Raw genomic sequence first — 26431 nt, forward strand, 5'->3', positions numbered from 1 at the left:
TTGTCTATGGGATTGAGGTCAGGGCTTTGTGATGGCCACTCCAATACCTTGACTTTGTTGTCCTTAAGCCATTTGCCACAACTTTTCAAGTATGCTTGGAGTCATTGTCCATTTGGAAGACCCATTTGCGACCAAGCTTTAACTTCCTGACTGATATCTTGAGATGTTGCTTCAACATATTCACATCATTTTCCATCCTCATGATGTCATCTATTTTGTGAAGCACACCAGTCCCTCCTGCAGCAAAGCACCTCCACAACATGATGCTGCCACCCCCGTGCTTCACGGTTGAGCTGGTGTTCTTCGGCTTGCAAGTCTCCCCCTTTTTCCTCCAAACATAACGATGGTCATTATGGCCAAACAGTTATATTTTTGTTTCATCAAACCAGAGGACATTTCTCCAAAAAGTACGATCTTTGTCCCCATGTGCAGTTGCAAACCGTAGTCCGGGTTTTTTATGGCGGTTTTGGAACAGCGGCTCCTTCCTTGCTGAGCGGCCTTTCGGGTTATGTCGATATAGGACTCGTTTTACTGTGGAAATAGATACTTTTGTACCTGTTTCCTCCAGCATCTTCACAAGGTCCTTTGCTGTTGTTCTGGGATTGATTTGCACTTTTCGCATCAAAGTACGTTCATCTCTAGGTGACTGAACGCGTCTCCTTCCTGAGCGGTATGACGGCTGCGTGGTCCCATGGTGTTTATACTTGCGTACTATTGTTTGTACAGATGAACGTGGTACCTTCAGGCGTTTGGAAATTGCTCCCAAGGATGAACCAGACTTGTGGAGGTCTACCTTTTTTTTCTGAGGTCTTGGCTTATTTCTTTTGATTTTCCCATGATGTCAAGCAAAGAGGCACTGAGTTTTAAGGTAGGCCTTGAAATACATCCACAGGTACACCTCCAATTGACTCAAATTATGTCAATTAGCCTATCAGAAGCTTCTAAAGCCGTGACATAATTTTCAGGATTTTTCCAAGCTGTTTAAATTCACAGTCAATTTAGTGTATGTAAACATCTGACCCACTGGAATTGTGATACAGTGAATTATAAGTGAAATAATCTGTCTGTAAACAATTGTTGGAAAAATTACTTGTGTCATGCACAAAAAAAGATGTCATAACCGATTTGCCAAAATTTTTATCCCACTTTGTAACACAACATTTGGAAAAAGTCAAGGGGTGTGAATACTTTCTAAAGACACTGCATACACTGAACCAAAAAATTATGCAACATATAAAACACCAGTCTCAACGTCAACAGTGAAGAGGCGACTCCGGGATGCTGGCCTTCTAGGCAGAGTTGCAAAGAAAAAGCCATATCTAAGACTGGCCAATAAAAAGAAAAGATTAAGATGGGCAAAAGAACACTGGACAGAGGTATCTCTGCCAGAAGGCCAGCATCCCGGCGTTGCCTCTTCACTGTTGACATTGAGACTGGTGATTTGCGAGTACTATTTAATGAAGCCCCCAGTTGAGGACTTGTGAGGCGTCTGTTTCTCAAACTAGACACTCTAATGTACTTGTCCTCTTTCTCAGTTGTGCACCGGGGCCTCCCACTCCTCTTTCTATTATGGTTAGAGCCAGTTTGCGCTGTTCTGTGACAGGAGTCGTACACAGCGTTGTACGAGATATTCAGTTTCTTGGCAATTTCTCGTATGGAATAGCCTTCATTTCTCAGAACAAGAATAGACTGACGAGTTTCAGAAGAAAGTTCTTTATTTCTGGCTATTTTGAGCCTGTAATCAAACCCACAAATGCTRATACTCCAGATACTCAACTAGTCTAAAGGCCAGTTTTATTGCTTCTTTAATCACACAACAGTTTTCAGCTGTGTTAACATAATTGCAAAAAGGTTTTCTAATGACCAATTAGCCTTTTAAAATTATAAACTTGGATTAGCTAACACAACGTGCCATTGGAACACAGGAGTGATGGTTGCTGATAATGGGCCTCTGTACGACTATGTAGATATTCAATTAAAAATCAGCTGTTTCCAGCTACAATTGTCATTTACAACATTAAATGTCTACACTGTATTTCTGATCAATTTTATGTTACTTTAATGGACAAAAAAATTGCTTTTCTTTCAAAAACAAGTGACCCCAACCTTTTGAACGGTGGTGTATGCACATACATACATAAGTGTTTATAGACATCAACAACAACATTATCGGCAGTGTAGGTCAATATGGTCAATTTATTCAGTCCCATATCCCTGGTTCACCAGCTTTGATATTGAGTGACTGTACATTGACTCGGTACCCCCTGTACAGTCTCGTTATTGTTATTTTATTGTGTTACTCTTTTTTTAAACTTTAGTTTATTTAGTAAATATTTTCTTAACTCTTATTTTTCTTAACTGAATTGTTGGTTAAGGGCTTGTAATTAAGCATTCACAGTAAGGTCTGTTGTTTGTATTCTGCGCATGTGACAAATACAATTTGATTTGAGAAGTGTTGCACACCCCTATAGCCATATTAACCAAAGAATGATGTTATACAAAAAGTCTACATTTTCTAATTTCAGTAATACAGAGCACCTGTCCAAAATAAAATCACAGTTTATCATTTTGTGATCCTAGATGGGCACCTGTTCAAAAAAAAAACGGCACACTGCGCTTTCCGTAGCCAGACGTTTTGGGGGTGGGAACCAACGCAAAGGCAAAGGGGTCAGGAGGAGGAGAAACCACGTGTTTTCCATGTCCAGCTTTGACTGTCCTTCCTATGTAGACTTGTTTTTATAAGATCGTACCCTCTGCATGTAACTGGCTAGCCCGTTAGCTAAGAAGAAGCATTTCACAGATTAACATAGCAATTTTGAGCAACAGATTTCTGTTGCCACCTTTAAGCTAACTAGCTGCCAAACTGACTGCCAAATAATGGTGAGCAAGACGGATGACATCCAGGCGTCAGTACCCAACTGTAATGTTAACACAGTTGATCTTGCAGAAGGAGAGACGCCAGACCACCAAGAGACCAAGGCACCAAACAAGGATCCTTGTGCGTGTGGTAAGTAACTAGCTAACGTTACGTAGTTATCAAACTTGCTAACTACCATGCAAAATGTTTAAGTTGTATCGTAATGCTAGCGGCGTCGGTTGCAAATTATGGAATTGTGCACATAGCTAGTAACTAATTACCGCGTTAGCAAGCTAGCTGCACACATGTAGAGTTAATTCAAAGTAGTAATCTCATCTGTCAATGAGTTGATTAGTCTGCTAGCTAACTAGCTGAAAATGCAGTAATGGGCCTCAGTATTCAAACCAGTTTTCTATACAACCAAGATGTGTCAATTCAACAATGACAGCTTGCTTGAGCTGCTGTACTTGCTAGCTAGTAGTTGTTGTGTTGGCTAAACTAACGTTAACATGTAGCTAAGTGGTTAGCTTAGGCTATATCAAGAATTTAGCTAACAATCAAATGACTATTAGAATTATTTAGAWAAGCTGTTCGACTAACTCGTTTGCTCACTAGCTGTATGCCAAACAAAGACACAACCATTGTAACACACAACCAGCTAGCTAGCTTCGAAATAGTTAGCCAAGCTTGTGGTGATGCTGACTCGTTGTAGAAAAATGGCTGATATAAATGTGGTTATAGAGTAATATAAGTGTATCCACTATCTTAACAGTGTAGTGCGAGCACCTCGCGTTCTGACGCACATGGGACCACAGCTGTTCTGTACCTGCATGAAAGAACGAATGGACTGAAGGTCACCTTCAGTGGAACTGCACATTTCAAGAAATAGAGGGGTTCTAATCGATGTGAAGTAATTTCACACGCCGTTTTCTATTAATATTAACGACTTTTTCCCAGTTAGTCCATCAAATGCATGCTATTTTTGTGACCTAGTAATATCGAAGTGACTAGATCACCAATGTCCCCGTTAGTTGGCATGATACCTTCCCGATCCCCCCTCCCGTTCAGAATCGGAGAGGTTGGCTGTTCCTCGACCGGGAAGCGGAAGCTGACCCTTTGAGAAAAGTCATGGTGCATGCACGGAGAGAGAAGGTTATTCTTGAGACATTCTGAGTCATATAGCCGGTAAGTGTCGTTTAAACAAACCGATTTTCATGGCTTGCCACCGATCGCTTGCGTCATATATAAAGTATTGATGATCGAGACAGTCACATGACGCACAACTGGTTTAGGTTTGGTGAATGTAAGGCCACTGTTGAAATTACACAACCTTATGCAGCCTTCACGACAATGCCACAGCTTTTGATGTCACATTTGACAGGACCTTGAGTTGCATGCATAGACGCCTGTGTTGCCACGACTATAACGCTACACACAATATAGTTAGTTCAGCTGTCACACTTTGGATTGGCCTCATTGTCACTGTTATTGCGCGACAACTGTACTTGCATCTGTACAGATTGTTTCATTGATTGTAGGGACTCATTGTGTCACAGCCAGTGACTGTAATGTGTAATAACATGTCATTTGTATCAGAATACAACTCTTAATTCCAGGTATTTGTAGGTTATGTTATGTTTCATCAATTATTTGCATTTGCAGCAAATTATTTTGAGACATAAACAAAACGTTTATGTACCAATCAGTATTTGTTGGAAGATGAGAAGCATCTTTTTAATGGCTAGCCTTCACCTAGACTAGAGCTTTGTATGTGCAGCACATGTACCATCATGCTTTCTTCTAGTGAATTTAAGTTCTTGTTTATGGACAAAGTGTTTGTCCATCATAGAGCTTTTGTATGTTGGCAACCGTTGTCAGCTATTGACAAGATTCATTCACAACTCCATAGGTATTAAGTAATCATTACCAACAAAATCATTATTGACCCCTAAACCACTTCCCTATTATTGGCACTTCAAGATACATCACCTCCTTGATTAGCTTTCTATTGCATTTCACCTCTCATTTAAGAGAAGCCTGCTGGACTAGACAAATGCCTTAGGCTGCATTTGAGTCTGTTGGTTAACTACCAAGACACTGAGCTGTGTATCCTGAAGTACTGACAGTGTTGTGACAGACAGCACATGGCAGACTGATGGGGTAGCATGGGTGAGAGAGGTGGAGGAGGTTGAGGGTAACAGGGGGTGAGGGGGTCTGTTGGTGATTGTAACCGAAGGAGCTTAAATGCTCCTCAAGGGTGAAGAGGTGACCTTTGTAGTCCTCAGGGCACTGTCCAGACTCTCCACACCCTCCCCTCTAGCCCCTTGTCATCTCTTGTAATGTTTTACTAACATCAGGCCTTCATAATCACAACCCAGAGAGGTATACTACAAGGTAGTATCAAATGAGTTAGCCAGCAAACTTTAATAAGCAACCTGAAATAACTGTTGATTTGCTTGTTCTTTAAAAAAAWATATATTAGACCATGTCCATTTCAAGCTTTTCTTTCTCAAAAATAAAAAGTTATTTCAGAATATTTAGGCAAGTTAACTCCTTGATCCTGCTTTGTAGTATACCCCGCAGGTCTGAGGTCTAAAACAACAACCCATTCTAAAACACATCAACATGCTTCAGACAGAGGAGTCATTTGACTGGTTATGAGACCTCCATGCAAAGATGAATGCATGACACTGCAGGAAAGCTTTTCCCTTCCTGCTCTATATCAATCTATCAAAAGAATGTTGCCATCTTGTGGTGTAATAAATCTATCTATGTTGGACAAAAAAAAAGACCTTGCTCTGTGCCCCCCCCCTCTGCCAAAATGTTGTCTGTTTGGTTTCTTTTTGCCCTGGTCTGTAGGCCCATCATGTCAAGGTCTGCCATGTCAAGGGGATGGAGAATTAATTCATCTGTAGTCGAAGCAAGAACAGCGCTCAGTCTGTGGTAAACCTTGAGCAAAGATATAACAGCTTACAACAGACAGGGCAGCATGGAGACTGGTGGCTAGCTCTCTGGATTAGTAGGCCTAGTGGTCTTTCACAATTTTGCTTGAATAAGGACGTTAGTAGTGATCAAGACATTCACACCTCGAGGAAATTGTGAAATGATTGTTGATCTCTTGTAGCCCACTTTCTATTATTTGCCTAATTGATCTCTTTCGTCTTCCTTTCCATACTATCAGGGACCTAACTCTTTGACCCACTGCCCTGAATGAGACGTATCCTGGCGTGAGGATAAATTTGGTTACTGTGCAACCTGAGGATTGAGCTAAAATGCTAATGGTGGCACTGGATGGGGTGTGGAGGGGTTGTTTTGTCTAACTGGTTTAACTGAATGCTGGTCTGCTTGGAGTCCTTCTGCTTCCCCTCCCCCTCAATGATTTACCTGTTCAGGAGGATCAGAGCTCCTTGCTTGTGTAATAATCAACATTTTCCCTCCATTTTGTCTGGTTAAGGTTGGTCTTGTGGTTGTATTTTTTATTTAACTAGACAAGTCAGTTAAGAACAAATTCTTATTTACAATGCCAGCCTGGGAACAGTGGGTTAACTGCCTTGTTCAGGGGCAGAATGACAGATTTTTACCATGTCATCTCGGATTCGATCTAGCAACCTTTCGGTTACTGGCCCAACACTCCAACCACTAGGCTACCTGCCGCCCCACTAGGCTACCTTAGCACTATTAAGATAAATATTTCTTATTGAAATAAGCAAAGCCTTCAGTTGGATAGTCTGTATATGTAGACCCTATATGTAGACCTAACTCACCCACCGAGGCCAGAATATGCATGCCATTATGACAGAAGTACTGCAGCAGTTTGTGGATTCTGCTTTCCCTTCCCTCCATCTGCTGCCCTCTTCATCTGTGAATTGTGACCAACGGCATGAATCTCTCCTGTCTACACTACACACAGTGACATGAAGGCTCAACCTCCTAAAAAAACAAGTTTAGTTGGGCTAAATGTTTTGAGTAATGCAGAAGGTTGTGTAATATTGGACCCCATTCCCCACCCTTTCACCTCACCCCTAGTGCTCTGTTCTGTTGCTGTAGGGCCAAGTGGGTCTGTTTTGCAATTATTAGGCTACATGATTTTCATAGTGCTGTCTGGCACGTTGTACTCTTGGTTCTGACACTGTTGTAGTCTTGCCTTCTCAGTACAGATTGAATAGCATTGGCAGCAAGTATTCATACACACCATTATTTGAAGGCTCTTCCCCTACCTCTTCAATTCCACTTGAGAAACTTAAACTGTATACATTTTCATTAAATTGATGTGAGTCAAGTACCATGTTGAATTTTTGTGGGAGTTACAAAAATAGTCAAACTGAGCTGAAAAGTGAATCTTGAAGAAAGCAGAGGACCTTGAATGACCGAAGGGATTCCCGCTGTCTGTTTGTGAAAACTCTAAGAAAAATGCAATACCTTGGCCATTGATGGAGGGAGGAAAGAATTAATGGAGAGATGAAGAGTGACTTGGATCAGGCCAGAAATAGGACACCTAAGGAGAGAGACAGACTAACTGATGTAACTTATCAAATATGTCTGCTTCTACAACAGGGCAGGATGACCGGCCACTGAACCTGTTTCTAAAAACACAGTTGATCCCTTCACCTCTCTCCCTTCTGACCTACAGAAACATTATCCCTCACCTCCCTCCCTTCTGACCTACAGAAACATTATCCCTCACCTCCCTCCCTTCTGACCTACAGAAAACATTATCCCTTCACCTCCCTCCCTTCTGACCTACAGAAAACATTATACTCACCTCCTCCCTTTCTGACCTACAGAAACATTATCCCTCACCTCCCTCCCTTCTGACCTACAGAAACATTATCCCTCACCTCCCTCCCTTCTGACCTACAGAAACATTATCCCTTGGCTCCTATCATATGTTCAAGTCTATTTTCCTTGTTCTTTTTTAGTAGTCTGTCTTCTCTTGCAGCATGGACCAGTTGTTGGCCAAGGCTGTTGTGTTTGGTATTCAGAGCGTGGTGAGTCTTTCTTTCTCACTCTTTCATTCCCTCCGCCCTCTCTCTCGCTCTCCCTCTTACTCTAGATTCCCCCAACCACCCCCTCTACGTGGTAACCCTGACACTGCGTTACCCTTGACGTTGAACAAGGGCGCGCCGGTTGCAGTTGTCTAGGAGAGAAAACAGCCCCTCCACACTGCAGGCCCCCCTTGTTGTTATTTATGTATGTAGCCTTTCCTCTTGGCAACTCAACCCACACCATTCAAAATAGTACAATATTTTGTGGCACTTTTTTATTGTTTTATTTTTTAGCTCTGGTAAATGGGAAACACCACTGCGACACAGAGGTGTTTCCACAGTTACAATGCCTTGTGCCAGTGAGGGCACTTCAGAGGTCAAGGAGGTTGCACTCCTTCTGGAAGTGAAGATGTATACACACACACACCGAGGGGAGAATTTGTGTGGATGGCTCTATTTTCCTTTCACACTTTCCAGCATAGTTCCTCGTCAGTGACTTTGGGAGTCTGGTGCCCAATGTGGAGAAGGCCAAAAGCACCAAGCAAACAAACCACTAACTTTTGTGTTCCGTACAAGAGTCTGATGGTTAAGAACTCCAGGTTGAGAGAAGCAGACCAAGGTAACCTGTATATCTCTGCCTCACATGGCAAAGGCTGGAGATCTTGTTTTCAGTGCTAATTGGATCCTATTCTCCTTGGATCCTATAAGTCGCCGATTTAGCACTGTAGACTATGACCTTTTAGGAGTAATCTAATCTGACAACACGCACTACTTTGTTTGCTATCTGTAGGCTTATATCCTTATTAATTCAGTTATGTGTCACTCTGCCATGGCAATGCCCTCTCTACCCATCTGTCCAATCAGATGACAAGCTATGTTGAATGTATCTCCTTCTGTTCAATCACAGGGCACAGTGCAAGCACAGTGGTGATGAATGGGGGCAGGGCCCACTATCATTCGGAGGAGGAGTCCAAGCAGGATGGCGGTGGTGACATGGACGGTGGGGAGGATTCTAACGAACAGGAAGTGATTGTGATTCAGGATACAGGTTTCACCGTGAAAATCCAGGCACCCGGGACGGAGCCTTTTGACCTCCAGGTACAGTATATACTTAGACAGCCCAACAGCCGGTCCCAATTTGCCACTACCCCTTGACCCGCCTAATCCTTCAACGTCTGCTGATCTGTAAGGTGTAAGCAATATAGTGGATGGAAGCTCCACCAGCACACCGCTTATAACTATCCAGAAGCTTCMGATCTGCAAACATTGAAGGGTTAGGGCCAAGGTGGAGAGATGGAGACCAAATTGGGACTAGCTGTATGACCAAACTTTGTCAGTCTCTATTGCTATAAGATGTTAACCCCCGCCCGCTCCCCCAGGTTTCACCCCAGGAGATGGTGCAGGAGATCCACCAGGTGTTGATGGACCGTGAGGACACCTGTCATCGTACCTGTTTCTCCCTGCAGCTGGACGGCAACGTGCTGGATAACTTTGCTGAGCTCAAATCCATCGAGGGCCTGCAGGAGGGCTCCCTTCTCAAAGTAGTGGAAGGTAGGACTTGGTGATATGTTTTCAAGTCAGCCACTAGCCCCTACCCCTAGACTTTATTGATGTTAAAGCCTAAAAATTGTATAGGTTTAAGATCGAAGGCAGAATCTCCTCCTAGTCCCCTTTCTAGAGAGTCTACAGTCCAGGAGACAGTCTGTAGATTGCATCGATAATAATGTAATGACTGTCCTTTCTGTTTCCTCACCCCAGAGCCCTACACAGTGCGCGAGGCCCGTATCCATGTGCGTCATATCAGAGACCTGCTGAAAAGCCTGGACCCATCTGATGCCTACAATGGAGTGGACTGCAACTCTCTCTCCTTCCTCAGTGTCTTCACCGACGGGGACCTAGGAGGTGTGTGTGCATGCACACGTGTTTGCGTACCCAATTGTTTATTTGCGTGTTTGGGTGGGTCTGTTCAGCGAGAATTGGGGTGAGAGAGATTTCAGTCAGTATTCTGAGGTATCCAGCCACCTTTATCCTACAAATGTGCATGTCTGTGTCCTAGGCAGCAGGCTATAAAAGTCTTTGGTCTGGCTGCATTAGTCTGACCTGTGACCTTATCTCATCTGCAGACAGTGGTAAGCGGAAGAAGAAGGGCAGTGATCTGGAGCAGATAGACTGTACCCCTCCAGAACACATCCTACCTGGCAGCAAAGAACGCCCCCTGGTGCCCCTCCAGCCACAGAACAAGGACTGGAAGGTAATAATGACGGTAATTACGATGATTTTAACACTTTTATCTAAAGAGACTTACAGTTCATAGTGACACATTTCACATTTGCTGTAAAATTAAAACCCACAACCCTGGTGTTTCCAGCAAGCTAATTATGATCATTCTAATGCATAGAATCTAACATAGATTCATGTGTGTCTCTGTGACATTATCTGACAGTTCAAAAAATGTGTTACATTCTTCAAGGAGTTTGTCCATTTGTATTTTACTGGCTTCAGCTCCAACCTTTGATCTGCTTGTAGGAGCCATTTTTATATAGCTCACAATGATTTGCTAGCTAAGTGCCAGACTTACTCAAGCCTGCCACTAGTACACTTTTTTATTCTAGAATAAGTAAACGTGGTTGTAGAATAAAGGGTAAGATTAGTTAAAAGTGAAGTGTGCACTCAACAAAACCAGCGTACATCAGCTGGCTGGCTCGTACTAGATCCTGTACATCCTTACCACCATAAAGTGCAGATGAAGTAATCAGTCTATGGCCCTTTTCCAATATCCACACTAGCACACCACAAGTCATAAGTCACATTCCAATGTCCATATCTGATTCCCCCTCTTGCTCTATAGCCCATGCAGTGCCTGAAGGTCCTGACTATGAGTGGCTGGAACCCCCCCCCTGGCAACAGGAAGATGCATGGTGATCTGATGTACCTGTATATGGTGACTGTTGAGGAGAGACACATCAGTATCACCGCCTCCACACGTGGCTTCTACCTCAACCAGTGAGTCCTGCTTTCCTTTTCTCCCGTTAGACTTACCGCATGCTGTTTTCACACTACTGCGCTGAGCCAAGCTGAGCTGGATTGTGTTGGCCTGATTACACATCCACCATTTGCTGGAACTGTACTGGAAAGTGTGAAAGGGAAAATATCAGAGCCAGCACAGTTTGGTTAGCTTTGGCAAGATTGTGTGAAAAAGTCAACTGGTCAAGGCTGAGAGTTGACCATAATGAGAGATGACCAKGGTGTTGTTGTTCCAGGTCAACCACCTACACCTTCAACCCCAAGCCAGCCAACCCCAGCTTCCTGAGCCACTCGTTGGTTGAGCTGCTGAGCCAGATTAGCCCTGCCTTCAAAAAGAACTTCACTGTCCTGCAGAAGACAAGGTAAGTGGGCTACGCTAACCACAATGCACTGAGCTATTTATTAGTTCTGTGTAATGTGGTGAAAACAAACTAAGCATACAATTATTAGTCATTATCAGAAATGTATATATTTTTTTAAGAGCTAAAAATATTAGCCAGACAGTAGTTGTTTTTCTTGATAATTCAGGTAAGCCTTGTCTGAGAAATATTCCCGCTGTGATACGTGGTTAATTTGGTTTCTGATTGACTGCAGGGTCCAGCGGCATCCGTTTGAAAGGATAGCCACACCCTTCCAGGTGTACAGTTGGACCGCCCCCCAGGTGGACCACACCATGGACTGTGTCAGAGCTGAGGACGCTTACACCTCCCGTCTGGGCTACGAGGAACACATACCTGGACAGGTACACACACCATGCACCTCGCTCCTAGGATASGAGGAACACATACCTGGACAGGTACACCCACCATACACCTCACTCCTAGGCTACGAGGAACACATAYCAGGACAGGTACACACACCATACACCTCGCTCCTAGGCTATGAGGAACACATACCTGGACAGATTCACACACCATGCACCTCGCTCCTAGGCTACGAGGAACACATACCTGGACAGGTACACACACCATACACCTCGCCACCTAGGCTACGAGGAACACATACCTGGACAGGTACACCACTCCATACACCTCGCTCCTAGGCTACGAGGAAACCACATACCTGGACAGGTACACACTCCATACACCTCGCTCCTAGGCTACGAGGAACACATACCTGGACAGATTCACACACCATGCACCTCGCTACGAGGAACACATACCTGGACACACCAAAAATAGTATTTTTTAGAGTCAGTGTAACATGGGTTCTCTGTTATTTATTCAGACGCGAGACTGGAATGAGGAGTTGCAGACGACCAGAGAGCTGGCCCGGAAGAACCTGCCTGAACGCCTGCTGAGAGAGAGGGCCATCTTCAAGGTGAGCCAGCCTACAGCAGCAGTTGAAGCCCAACTCCTTTCCCCTCTTCTCTCCTGCACTCTTTCATGCTTATTTGCTTTCTCCAGTGAGCCTCGGTCATCGACTCTCTCTTGAAACACCCTCCTTTTATCCTACAGTCCGTTTCTCTGTTTACGTCTATATCCTGTAGTGTGCACAGACTACTTTTCTTTCCATCCTCTACATCCTTACGCATTCACTCTCTGACTCTCCTCCCCTCTCCCTCTCTCCAGGTCCACAGTGACTTTGCGGCTGCTGCCACTCGCGGTTCCATGGCGGTGATCGACGGCAACGTGATGGCCATCAATCCTGGTGAGGAGACGCGTATGCAGATGTTTATCTGGAACAACATCTTTTTCTCTCTGGGCTTCGACGTCCGCGACCACTACCGTGAGCTGGGCGGAGACGCTGCCGCGCACGCTGCACCCACCAATGACCTCAACGGTGTCCGGGCTTATGGGGCCGTAGACGTGGAGGGGCTGTACACCCTGGGGACAGTGGTGGTGGATTATCGTGGTTACCGTGTCACGGCCCAGTCGATCATCCCTGGCATTCTGGAGAGAGAGCAGGAGCAGAGCGTTATCTATGGGTCTATCGACTTTGGGAAGACAGTGGTGTCTCATGGGAAGTACCTGGAGCTTCTGGAGAGGACCAGTCGACCACTCAAGGTGAGGAAGAGGATATGACAATGCCAGTATCATGGTTTATTTTTAAGTTTGCTAATTGTTTGGGATTAATGTTTTTGTTAATACAGAGTAAGCAAACTTCAATATCTTTTGTAGAACAGTTTTTGTTGTCACTGCACCGACCTACAGATGTTTAACGTATATTGACTGCCGTGCCTCTAACCTGCCATACTGTGGTTATCACATTCTCTCTGTCATAATGACTGACTCTCCCACCCCCAGGTCCAGAGACACAATGTGCTGAATGAGAAGGATGAGTCCGTGGAGCTGTGTTCCTCTGTTGAGTGTAAGGGCATAATTGGCAACGATGGACGCCACTACATCCTGGACCTTCTGAGGACTTTCCCCCCTGACCTGAACTTCCTGCCTGTGGAAGGGGAGGAGCTTTCCCCTGAGAGTGTGAGGCATGGTTTCCCCCGCCAGCACCGCCACCGTCTGGCCTGCCTCCGACAGGAGCTCATTGAGGCCTTCGTCGAGCACAGGTACTGTAGGGTGCCCTGGGTATGTCCCTCGAGGGTCATTTGATGTTCCCTTTAGTGTATGATTGTGTCTGCACATTTGAATGTTCACATAACTGAATGGATGTCCTACTCCCTCAGGGATAATAAAGATTCTGTAATCTACTCCTCAGATACCTCCTCTTCATGAAGATGGCAGCACTCCAGCTGATGCAGCAGAAAGCTAACAAGGAGAGCAAGATGGCCACCCTGACAGAGAATAGCAGCCCCGAGGCAGCCGTTCCAGCCCTACCCTCCACGGAGAACCCTGATGCTTCAGCCAAGTCCTCAGAAACTTCCACAGAAACCCTCACTGACGGCAAGTCAGACGCAGTCCAGATAGAGACCACCTCCACCTCTGATGCCCCTCAGCCAGCAGCAACAGAAGCCACCACCATAGGAGCAGCCCCCAAGGCAGAACAAACAACAGAAACGGACAGTCCCTCTGCTGCAGCAACAACCATTAATGCCTCCCAGGCAACCCCTACAGAGGATAATGTGGTTCCCACGGTGACCACCAATGGGCCATTGGTGCCCGTTGCCACAGCGATTCAGAATGGGGAGTGCGAGAGCCCTCTGGAGGGTAAGGCTGAGGATAGTATCCCGGGCTTAGCCCAGGCCAAAGAGCTGGCTGAGTCCTTAGCCGCAGAAGATGGATCCGGTATCGGTACGTCCAAACCATTGCAGGGTAGAGAAAGACTGGGGATATCCAGTCGGTGGAGAAATGCTTTTAAAGAAGAGGTCTGTTTATTTGCTCCATAGACTTGCATTTAGAACGGTGTGTGTGAGAGTTGTTAGCAGTTGACGTTATTCTTCAATAACACAGACCTCAAAACAAATCGGAGACAAAAATAGATTGATTTGAGAAGAATCATAGATGTTATGCTGGGAGGTAGATGTTCAGTCTCCCCTGTCCTTAGTTTTTCTCCACAGAACAAAGAAACAGGATGTCATTTATAACCCCCCCACCCTAGCCTGGGGTTGACCAATCAGAAGTCCTTGCAGTACAACTGGGCCAGTGGCCAAATAACAAGTATCCTGCTCCAGACTCAATGAACAGACCAATGAAAACGTGGCACATGTAGCTCTGAGTTCAGGACTGACATTCCACAGATTCTAAACAGCTGTTGAACTGAAAGCCAACTATTTCCATTGACGATTCCCTATTGACCATTAGTACTCTATTTMGTTTTTAGTACTCTCGTCCTCTCATCCTCTGCGTTGTGTATTTATCTTCAAAATATTATTTTACTCCCCCTTAGACCATTTTAAAGAGTGTATGTGTGGTTTTTCATCAGTATCTGAGAGCGTTTATCCATAGTATCGCTAAGAAGACTTCTTAATGCTGGTGTCTTAGTTGCATCTCTCCACCTGGCTAGGTGTCCCTGTCCTGTTCTTAGCCTCCTATGGGGTGAGCATGGACCCCAGTAAAATCACTAACAGTGTGAGATATAGCAATCCAATAACCACATATCTGTCAAGTTTATTTCTCATTGGCTGGTGTGACAATTAATCAAATGGTTTGAAGCTCCAGAAAGAAGGAAATAATCCCTGGTTGTATGTGATCATTGCATGTGTGTGGGATGGCAGGAGTTGGCCCCTGGCCCTACTGCCTGCTTGACAATAGCTCTAATGACAATGTGTTTTAGATGTTTTTTAACTAAGATCTGCAACAGTGTGTTGGTGGGGATTTTCAACTTTTTCAATGCATGTAGGCATTGGACAAAAGATGATAGTGGTGCTTTTGGGGAACTTACCCCATATGATTTTGATTCGAGTTGCCCAGCTAACTTGTTATATTCATAAAACACCCCTCTCCTCCTCCCCTGATCTCACCAACCCCACCCTGACCTGTCTCCATCAAGACCCTAAAAGCCGTGAGGTTGTCCTCAACGCCTGCAAGGCCGTGGGTTCCATCAGCAACACCTCCTTCGACATCCGCTTCAACCCAGACATCTTTTCTCCAGGTAGGATGATGGTAAATGTAGTGCTTTTAGGAGAGGTTTTGTGTGGCAGCTGGCTCTGCTGTACAGTACTCATTTCCCCCCCATGTCTTTCCCCCAGGAGTGCGTTTCCCTGAGGACAGTGTGGATGAYATTCAGAAACAGAAGCAGCTGTTGAAGGATGCTGCAGCCTTCCTGGTGTCCTGTCAGATCCCCTCTCTGGTAAGTTTCAGGGCAGCAACATAGTACCACGCACAAGCAGTCATTACCTTAACTATATTACAACCTATTTACTTACATCACTGTATCACTAGCCTTTGTGTCTTTCCAGCTATTTGTGGGTTGGTGTTTCCTTGGTTATTTGTTCTTGTGTGTGTGTGGTAATTTATTTTACTTATGTGTGTCTTTTCCTCCAGGTGAAGGACTGTCTGGACCACAGTGCTCTGCCTATGGATGGAGCCACACTGACTGAGGCTCTGCACCAGAGGGGCATCAATGTKCGTTACCTAGGCAACGTGCTGGAGTTTGTGGACAAGACCCCAGCCAAGGCACAGCTGGAGCACTTCTATGTAAGCCTAAACCCCTGACCTCCATACGCTCTTGAGGACTGACTAGGGAGAAATATAATGAAGGGCAATGATAGCATTATTAGCATAATGATAACCTTCTAGACTGTTCTGTTTTACTGCATACATATTGCAGGACAGGGTGCAGGACAATGCATAAAGATGAATCTGCATTAAGCTTGTTTTGTTTTTTTCTGACGGATTTGTATCTCTTCTGTTCTGAAGAGAATAGGTATCAGCGAGTTGATCACCAGATGTGCGAAACATATCTTCAAGACATACCTCCAGGTGATTGCTATTTTTAAGMAATGATTGTTAAATAATTATGATGTACTTAGGATGACACAGATCTTTGTACTTTTGCACCACGAAAATGAGTATCCCTACTTGCTTATCATAGAAGGTATTTATTTGTCTCCCTAAGAAATTGATTAAATATGAGAACAATAGACTATGTACTCCATCTCCCAGGGTGTGGAGTTGTCGGCCCTCTCAGCCGCTGTCAGCCACTTCCTCAACTGCTTCCTGTCCTCCTTCCCTGATGCCGTGGCACACCTGCCTGCCGACGAGCTCGTGTCGCGCCGCAAGAACCGTAAACGCCGTAACCGAGTCCCGGGGGGAGGGGACAACACGGCRTGGGCCAGCCTGACACCCAGYGAGCTGTGGAAGAACATAGTCTCTGAGGCCCAGAGCTACTACAACTTCACCCTGCACTGGTGGGTGGGAATTAGGATTGATGTTTGCACAATAGTAGGCTTGACGTTAGCACACTATTCTGGCAGCTACCATGTCGGCCTGCACTGGTGAGTGTGCTTGGGTTAAAGTTGGCGTAGGTTTTCCTAAAAACATGCATCTTTCTACAGCGAGAATGCTGACCAGGTAGTGGAGAAATACGCCCTTCAGAAGATCACCCTGCTCAGAGAAATCTCCATCAAAGCTGGCATCCAGGTAACTCCCATCAATCCCTATTTAGACTAGGTGCGATTTTCAACATATTGTATACATTTATTAAATACCTTCAGATCTACAGAAATGCCTAGGGAGTAGGTGCCAGGGGTCAAATTGTAATTCAGAATGTGTATTTTAAYGATGTCATGTTTTTAACCCCCTCCCTCCTAACAATCTTCCTGTGTCTCCTGCCTCCCTGCGTTTTCTAGATCCTGATAAAGGAGTATAACTTTGACAGTCGCCACAAGCCTGCCTTCACAGAGGAGGACATCCTTAACATCTTCCCTGTGGTGAAGCACGTCAACCCCAAGGCCTCCGATGCCTTCCACTTCTTCCAGAGTGGACAGGCCAAGGTCCAGCAAGGTGAGGCTAGCATGAGGCTACTAGACCTCAATCAGCATGGCCCGGAACGGCATGGATGCTCCTAGTGCTTGAGACATACAGTACTACTCACACTAATAATGCAGCACACACGCGGACAAGCCAAGGTCCAGCAAGGTGAGGTGGATACCAGTCCTGCTGGGCAGGATCAGAATGGGTCCTCCTAGGGCTGTGGCGGTCACGTCATTTCRTCAGCTGGTGATTTGTCAAGCAAATAACTGTCGGTCTCACGGTAATTGACTGTTAATTTACATAAACACATTTAGCATCTCCTGGCTTCCACACATAGCCTACAAGCCATTATTTATTTTAGACAGGTCTAAAGAAGCATCATATGAAGAAAATGTAGTCTATTTCAGAAGATGTTAGGTCCTGATGTGGCTATGCCAAATGGCTGTGGGCTACACTAGTTTATTTAGCAGACAAGATTTGCTTATAAGTCCGTGGCATTATTTTATAGTATGAAGAATATAATTGAACATAGCTGAATAAAACATAAATATTTTCTCCAAATGATTTGAGGGAGTGTGCACATGCGCTATTGTGTTGGGCAGTTAACAAAGAAATAGGTACTCCTATATGCTTTATTTAGAGTTATTAATGTAACTTTAGTTCTACAAACGTTGGGCTATATGTTTAGATGTTTAATACATTGTAAGGCTGCATGATGAGACTAATGATGATTTGAAAAAAGTAGCTTGAAAGGCATGAGCTCTGCTTTTGCACAGGCTTTACTCTCAATAGTCTCTCATTCACAGTTTGACAAGCACTTGGTAATGCCTCGAATTTCATGTCGACATCCCCTTTGTRGCCGTAATGCACYCTAAAACAATCCATGCATTTTGCGGCCCGKAGTGCTGCGTTGTTCCCTACTCTCCGAGTGTGCTGTGCAATCCGAAGCGCCTCTCCATCACATGATCGGGTCTTTCTCACAGGCTCTAAGTTAAGACCGACACATCGGGGATGCAACTGCGTTCGTCCTTATCTAATTCCGAGGTGCATATTGAAGATATTGGAAGAACTGTCCACATTTACTTTACATTTAATTTTAGTTATTTGGCCAATTTAGTTGTGATACAAACCTTATTAAAATTGTAGGCCTATGTTTTAGGCAAATTTTAGGCCTATGGTTTAGGTGTGCGACTGATTTGAAATTTGCAAAAAAAGGCATTGTTTCTTATGCTGGGCATCATTCACAAGTGATAGGCTAATATTGTCACCCATCAGACTTTTTTTGATTTAATATTGTCTTTACATATACTAAATAATATGTGTGAAATTTGTTTTGATTTAGAATGGACCATTATCGGGGGCCTCCCAAGTGGCGCAGTGGTCTAAGGCTGTGCCACTAGAGATTCTGGGTTCGAGTCCAGGCTCTGTTGCAGCCGGCTGCGACCGGGAGACYCATGGGGCGGCACACAATTGGCCCMGCGTCGTCCGGATTAGGGGGGGGTTGGCCGGCAGGGATGTCCTTGTCCCATCGTGCGCACTAGCGACTCCTGTGGCGGGCCGGGCGCAGTGCACGCTGACATGGTTGCCAGGTGTACGGTGTTTCCTCCGACACATTGGTGTGGCTGGCTTCAAGGTTAAGTGGGCATTGTGTCAAGAAGCATTCGACCTTCGCGGCTCTCGACCTTCGCCTCTCCCGGGTCCGTACGGGATTTGCAGTGACAAGACTGTAACTACCTATTGGATACCATAAAATTGGGGAGAAAAAAAGAAAAKAAAAAAAAGAATGGACTATTATCATAAACCTGTCTCTAATCAGGGGCAGCRGGAAATAATACATGTAATCTATGCACTTAAATAGCGAATGTAGGACGCTTTACCTGTGGTTCATTTTCATGCCAGCCAGGTAGGCTGTACTCCTGTTGTAAAGATAAGCAATGTGCTTAATATTAGGAAAGTTGAGAAATAAATATAGTAGGCCTAGCCTTTTCGAAAGCTGAGGGGATCCTCCTCTTTTTATTAGCAGCCATCACTCTGTKTTCTCACTCAATTTCATAGCCTATAGAAATGTTGCCAACATGAGCTCATGGGCTCTCATGAAGTGTTTGATTAGATTTTTGAATACATTAGCATTGATGGTAGAGTGATTAGGGGACAATAGAGTGCTGAATACCAGGCAGTTAGCATGTTTGGTAGGCTACTAATGACCAGCAGCAGCATCAGAGCTTGGAGAAGCCTAATTATCGTGACTAAATGGTCATGTGACTGCCGTCATGACAGCCGTCATGACTCGTGACCGCCGGTGTGACGGTAATACGGTCACCGCAACAGCCCTAGGTCCTCCTAGTGCTAAACAGATATGCACATGAAGCTCTACTCACACATGCAACACACACACGAAGGCTGAGAAATGTTTCCTTCCTCCCCATACAAACCATGCAGAAGCMTTACTACATTCATTCAACAATGCAACTTACCTTAGTGTCCTCTCTGAACCCGTTCACATKACTTTCTTTTGCGTTGTACAACAATTGTGGAAGCCTGGGTTTTTAACAAGGTCTCTGTCTGCAGGTTACCTTAAGGAGGGCTGTGAGTTGATCAACGAGGCTTTGAACCTGTTCAACAACGTGTACGGGGCCATGCACGTGGAGATCTGTGCCTGCCTGCGTCTGCTGGCTCGCCTTAACTACATCATGGGAGACCACCATGAGGTGTGCTGCTCTAGGCATGATACACACACTTATATTCCTCTCACACATGAAAACAAATGKCCACAGCAATTCCAGTGATAGTCCTGACTTTYGTCTTCTCTGTCCATAGGCTCTCAGTAACCAACAGAAGGCTGTCTTGATGAGTGAGAGGGTGCTGGGCGTCGAGCACCCYAACACTATCCAGGAATATGTATGTATCCATGAAAATGACAATTTTTCGAAAATAGTTTTTCGTCATTAAAAAAAATCTCGGTCCATGTTAGCTGTTTTTAAGTGCCTCTGGTTGCTTTCTCTMCCCAGATGCACTTGGCTCTGTACTGCTTTGCCAACGGTCAGCTGTCCACTGCCCTGAAGCTGCTGTATCGTGCCCGCTACCTCATGCTGATGGTGTGTGGGGAGGACCACCCTGAGATGGCGCTGCTAGACGTGAGTGGACCACAGTATTTAATTTATTTTATTTTGATTGAAACCATCCTGTAAGTGGACGTGTCACCACGTTAACTCTGAAGTTATGTACCAATTTTGTGGAAGCCTTTGAGGTGTGTTTGTGTGTGACCTTTATCAAATCAGTTCTCCTTACACCTGTCCTCCCTGTGGTCCCGGGTCTCCTCCTATAGAGTAACATTGGCCTGGTGCTGCATGGAGTAATGGAGTACGACCTGTCTCTGAGGTTCCTGGAGAACGCCTTGGCCATCAACTCCAAATACCACGGACCCCGCTCCCTCAAAGTAGCMCTCAGGTAAGGACAAGGGAGAGTTATTCCTTGAGTGACTGAACATAATTTTCAGTATATTAACTGATTTCCTGTTCTAAACTCTAGTTTGTGTTTATCTTCAGTTGATTTAATGCAATTATTATTCTTTTTTATTAATCTGCAGTCATCATCTGGTTGCGAGGGTTTACGAGAGCAAGGCGGAGTTCCGCTCTGCGCTCCAGCACGAAAAGGAGGGCTACACCATCTACAAAAACCAGGTAAGACATACAGCTACAGTACACAAAGCTCTACACGTCCTCTCCTCAGAAGTGGCTTAAGAACATTTGCTGAAATAAGAATATGTGCTAGATAGACCGCAGCGCCCCTCGGGAGGCTAAGGCACTGCATCGCAGTGTTTGAGGTGTCACTACTGTTCCGGGTTTGATCTCAGGCTGTGTCACAACTGGCCGTGACCGGTAGACCCATGAGGCGGCACACAATTGGGCCAGTGTCGTCCGGGTTAGGGGAGGGTTTGGCCGGCCAGGATTTCCTTGTCCCATCGCGCTCTAGCGACTCATTGTGGCGGGCCTGCAAGCTGACTTTGGTCGCCAGGAACGGTGTTTCCTCCGACACATTGGTGCGACTGGCTTCCGGGTTAAATGAGCATTGTGTCAAGAAGCAGGGTCGTGTTTCGGCTTGGCAGGGTCGTGTTTCGGAGGATGCRTGGCTCTCGACCTTCGCCTCTGCCGAGTCCGTAGGGGAGTTGCAGCGATGGGACAAGACTGTGTAATTACCAATTGGATATCACGAAAAAGCGGTAAAAAGTACCAAAAAAATTACAAAAAAGTGGAATATGTGCTAGATTACCAACAACTGATATTAGTTGAGAGGTCTCAATCTATTTTTAAGCTTTCTTTCTCACTTTCTTCCCCTATGTCCCCTCTCAGGTGGGAGAGGCCCACGAGAAGACTAAAGAGAGCTCAGAGTACCTGAAGTACCTCACACAGCAGGCTGTGGCTTTGCAGAGAACCATGAACGAGATCTACAAGAACGGCTCCAACGCCAGCATCATGCCACTCAAGGCACGTGGCTTAGGGTGTAGCTATGGTTTCATATTGGTTTTTATCCCGAAGACAAAATCAAAGGGCCTTSTATTGTACCCAGATGATAGCGTAGTCTACAGACCAATGTTCCCTCTAAACTGCGCGCACAGTAGCCCGAAACTGCCACCCAAAAATATCAGCCCACAGAGAGAAGAATGAGATTGAAGTTCACTCAACTTTCTAGAGAGTGGTCACCAACCGGGCGATCGACTGGTTAATCTCGAAGGCATTCCTACTCGATTGCCAAATATTTCTGTAAAAAACCCAACGATAAATCCTTRTGTTCCTATTTTATTTTTTGGCTCGGGCTGTTGGCGGTAGGTGCACCCGATTCAGCTGACCTGCRTGTAAGATGGCAACAGTAAGCGAACTGTTGCCATTTTTAACCATTTCCTGTGTCTGAAGGTACAAACTGATTTCTGGCCAATTGGATGGCTCAGATACTGTCTGCAGTAATATAGCAGGCATAAAACAAAGCTACAGCGAAGTTGATACTGTGAGATTTCAAAACGTTTTAAAACCATGACTAGAGAGAGACTSWMWRMAWAYASARAARAGMKSYKKWWWWWMTKAKKRRKGRKRRKWWSTTMYTMMKCASYRYYRWCAMYWYTWTWMKMCRYMAWAWRMKSCKYCTTCCYATTTCCAYTCAGCGCTACAAMAAGCAGTGCAGCAGTAATGAATGAGTAGGAAASTGTATCTATAGGCTTGCGTTGTTATTATTAGCGGCTTGGGTCTTTTAATATCGAGGAATATTTCACTTTCTCTGTTCATAGGAGAAACAACATGAATTTGTGCATGAGGCAGAACTAATGCGGCGCGACTCGAGTTTCACCATCAGCTGGAAGACAGTGTCCCTTTTTGGTCAGTGTCAGTGGAGGAAAGGGAGAGTGAAGGGATGTTGAGGGGGACCCTCATTCTCCTCTCTTCCCTCCGCTGAGACTGACCATCAGATGCAAGCACCATCAGCCCAGTAAAATAAAAATGATTTAAATGTATGCTCACTCAGCGGTGCCTCACAAGTAATACAGCAATGGATCTATTACCGGTGTGATCATATAGCCTACCTCAAATGTTGAAATATAATTTATAAAAATGGCCTGAACAACAATGCATTGGCAGGGCAATTCAAGCAAAGCCAATATGCGGTGATAATATATTGGGTTTATAGCTTACTGCACAAACCTCATTGTTTCRGTACTGTTTTTAATTGGTTTATGTTGCATAGGCTTACGTTTTTTAAGACATGTTAAAAACAATTCTGAGCAGKAGATCTTGGCTTGCRYTWTGACTCAGAAAGTGATCTTGACTCAGAAAAGGTTGGTGACCAATGTTCTAGAGTTTCCCCGTTAACACTATCAACGTTTCCCTTTACTGTGGCAATTGTGATAGAATAAACACAATATTAGCCAATTTCAATGCAACATACTGAAACAAAACAAACTATGCAAGAGATTGTTGTAGGCAGAATGTATCGGAGTATGATTCCATTTCATTGACACGCTGCTGTCTCTTATACACATCTAGATGTGTATAAGAGACAGACTCTACACAGACCCGTGCGGCATAATCAATCAGACCATTGCCATATATGGATCTGTGCCACTTACTTTGCACTGGACTGTATTTACAGCATGAGTGGTTGTGAGTAGATGCGCTTGTTTTGTGATCAAAGCGAGAGCTGCATTTTTTTCATGTCCTCTTCTTGTTAGTGAGTTATTAGCCCAGTTATAGATGATTTGTAGTCAGCAATAGGGGAATCATTGCTTCCTACAAGAGCACAAAACGTGTACATTTCTAGACCTCTTTGAAAAGCAAGTCAGGTAAATAGCTTATTTTTTTGTCTTAAAGGGGCAGTGTTGTATTTTGAGGCAGGCTTGAATAAACTAAGTAGCCAATAGACAGAGGGTAGCATAGTTTGTCTGATTCTCTGTAATAATGGCATGGCAATAATAATACATTTTTATTCTATAAAGTGGTTTCTTGGGTCAAACAACACAACAACCATTTTCAGTCACCTCCTTGTCTGAAGGGCAAGTGGATAAACAGTGTAATGTCAAGCCCTGCATGTTTATTTCAAAAGGCTCATGGACTGTAGGCCTACATTGAACACCACACATTGGCTTCTACTGTAGGCAGAAGGATAGAACAGCTATTTCCATGTTAAAATGTTATGGAATGCATTTTCTCCRTTGTTTTTGATGGTAGGCCACTCTGGTAGGCCTACATTATGATCAAATAGCCACAGTAGCCTACATGGCTACTGTTAAAACTGTAACTTAAAGTGGGTACAGCCTCAGTGTTCACAGTAAACGCGTGCTGAAAGTTGCACAGAATGTTCACAACGTTCAAGTTTGCTCAGTGCCTAAAATAATTTGAGGGACCATTGCTACAGACACAAGTATCTTTTCAAATGTATTGTTGGTGTTAGTTTCATAGAATAGTGTGTGATTTTGTTGTTTTCTGACACTTTTTCCAGTTCACAGCACCCAGTATGGCCAGTGTTCTGGAACAGCTCAATATTATCAACGGCATCATCTTTATACCACTCAGGTAAAGTGAAGTAGTACATTTGTTTTCTTTTTTTTGACAGTTTTAATTGAAAATGGAAATGTGCCAGGACCCAGTACTGACCCCTGTGGAATTCCATCCACTCTTAAAAAATATAAATGTCTGGGCTCAACATTAACCCCTGTGGTATCCCATCCCATTCCCTCTGCAGCCAAAAGGACTTGGAGAACCTGAAGGCGGAGGTTCAGCGGCGGCAGCAGCTTCAGGAGTCAGGAAAAAGCTTGGAGGAKCTCACTGTGGATGGTCCACTAGAGCTGGAGGACAAAATGCCCATGGATGTTAATGTTGATTAATGTCAAACCCTMCACACCACACTACTTTCTACAAGGAAACAGATGTGATGCAACAGCCATCTCCTTGAATGAGCATGTGGACCTGAGAACTGAGCTGTCTAAAAATTAACAATGAAAACAAGAAGGGTGAAGGGTTGTTAGGGGCAGTCAAAGAGAAACATCTATGTATACAGTAGGTAGAGTGTTTTATAAGAGGAGCTTCAAGGAGTAACAGAGCAAGAGTTACAGTATATACAGGGGTAGGAGAATTTAATAAAAAAGAGAATATAGAATCCATGTTCAATCTGAAAGCCCGTAGCCTTGAGCTTTGGTAAAGAAACAGAAGGAGTAAGTGTGTGTGTGGCTGTGTGTGAAAGCGACCAAGGACGACCATGACATTGTATTACCAGAGCCTTATCCACTGTTCATCCCACWYCACATCAACCAACTGTTCCCTTTACCCTCTTCAACTTTTAGCCGAAGGACCACGGTTTACCCCTGCAACAACTCCAATACTCCTAAGAGAGCCACCGAGGCGACTAGGGCTTCTGGTTTCACCATGGCCCCAAGTTGCCTCGAAATAACAACTGACACCCTGTCCCAAAACTCAGGGGATAATTATTATAATTTTTTTTTTTACTGTGAACTAGATCAGACTAAGAAACAGTAATTAAAATTAACAGCGAATTCTGTTGGGCTACAGATTGGAAGTTCTCTTCTCGTGCGTTTAGTATTGTTAAACCTCACCTCCAGGCATCCATTTACTCGCTAGTGTTCCCTACGGTCAGTCAAACTATTTGTATTTCTATTTATCCCAGGTGGGTGGCTGTTGTGTCCTTTGGTTCTATCACAGCAATGAAACAGTGTGCTCTCAACCAATCTTTTAGAATGATTTGTTACACCTTTTTTCTGTAAAAATGTATCTTTTTGTAAAATCAAAATGAAAGGGRGAGAAGAGATTTTTAGGTCTGTCAATTAGATGTGTATAAGAGACAGCAATTATCCATTATTTGAAAGATAGAATCATTGATTTCTGCAACAGCTAAGAGCTTTGAAGCACGAGGCTAAACTCACCCACTGTTTTGGTCCCGTACCTACCACACACTAACAGCGTGACACGAACCTATGCACATGCGCTGATACTGTGTTGGCGCGAAGTCTTGGATCTCGCTTATCGCATTATCTGCGGTGCTGCTCGTGGCAACGTCATTTCACTGAGTCTACCTTTAAGCCATATCTGTTTTTATAGAAAATATGAGTGGRAATATGTATAAATAAATCTGTCTTGGTGGTTTAGACAGGTACTTGATCAATGTTTATGGAAATGCAGATATGAAACGTCCAACTATGGCTTGAGCAGTAGACTCTATTGGTCTCTTATCTTAGATGTGTCCAGTCTTCTATTTTTCCACTTTTAAAGAATATGTGCATGTATGTTTGTGTAGTCTGAGAGAAGGAATCAGATATGKCCATGGTTTGCAACACTTCTGCTACTTCATAGTGTAATGGCTAGGTTGGGTAAGACACGACCTTCCAAATGTTTTATTTTTTATACACAAAGGCTGTGTTGACACAGGAAGGCCAATTCAAGGTATTTTGTCCAATTATTTGGTGGCTCCCGAGTGGCGCAGCGGTCAAAGGCACTGCATCTCCTGGTTCGAATCCAGGCTGCTTCACATCCGACAGTGATTGGGAGTCCCAAAGGGCGGTGCACAATTGGCCCAGCGTTGGCCGGGGCATTGTAAATAAGAATTTGTTCTTAACTGACTTGCCTAGTTAAATATAGGTTAAATTTAAATTGACAAAAGATCTGATTGGTCAAAAGATCAATTAGTGGCAAAAAGATAAGAATTGGCTGCCTGTGTAAACGCAGCCATCGTAAAATCATGGGACGGCTAATATAAACTTT

The 26431-nt window shown here is 44.4% G+C and overlaps 1 protein-coding gene across 6 annotated transcripts; it reads left to right on the top strand.

Annotated features, from left to right (window-relative positions):
* Positions 1–2450: 2450 nt before the first annotated feature.
* Positions 2451–25481, top strand: LOC111982666 (clustered mitochondria protein homolog). Of its 6 annotated transcripts, none has more exons than XM_024014283.2 (27): positions 2451–3007; positions 8750–8940; positions 9222–9393; positions 9601–9744; positions 9966–10105; positions 10691–10845; positions 11103–11228; positions 11461–11608; positions 12094–12186; positions 12438–12872; positions 13113–13372; positions 13522–14054; positions 15253–15354; positions 15452–15552; positions 15747–15899; positions 16122–16184; positions 16347–16612; positions 16760–16844; positions 17054–17207; positions 19746–19885; positions 19995–20075; positions 20186–20311; positions 20503–20624; positions 20764–20857; positions 21527–21661; positions 24159–24232; positions 24402–25481. In XM_024014283.2, exons 1-27 carry the CDS (start codon positions 2878–2880, stop codon positions 24541–24543), a joined length of 4365 nt encoding a protein of 1454 aa, XP_023870051.1. In that variant the 5' UTR covers positions 2451–2877; the 3' UTR covers positions 24544–25481. The 6 variants fall into 6 exon arrangements, with proteins under 6 accessions (XP_023870051.1, XP_023870053.1, XP_023870054.1 ...); XM_024014285.2 differs by having other exon boundaries at positions 16368–16612; XM_024014286.2 differs by having other exon boundaries at positions 13522–13970.
* The last annotated feature ends 950 nt before the right edge of the window (positions 25482–26431 follow it).

The sequence above is a fragment of the Salvelinus sp. IW2-2015 genome, linkage group LG22, assembly GCF_002910315.2.
Source record: "Salvelinus sp. IW2-2015 linkage group LG22, ASM291031v2, whole genome shotgun sequence".
Taxonomy (NCBI): domain Eukaryota; kingdom Metazoa; phylum Chordata; class Actinopteri; order Salmoniformes; family Salmonidae; genus Salvelinus; species Salvelinus sp. IW2-2015.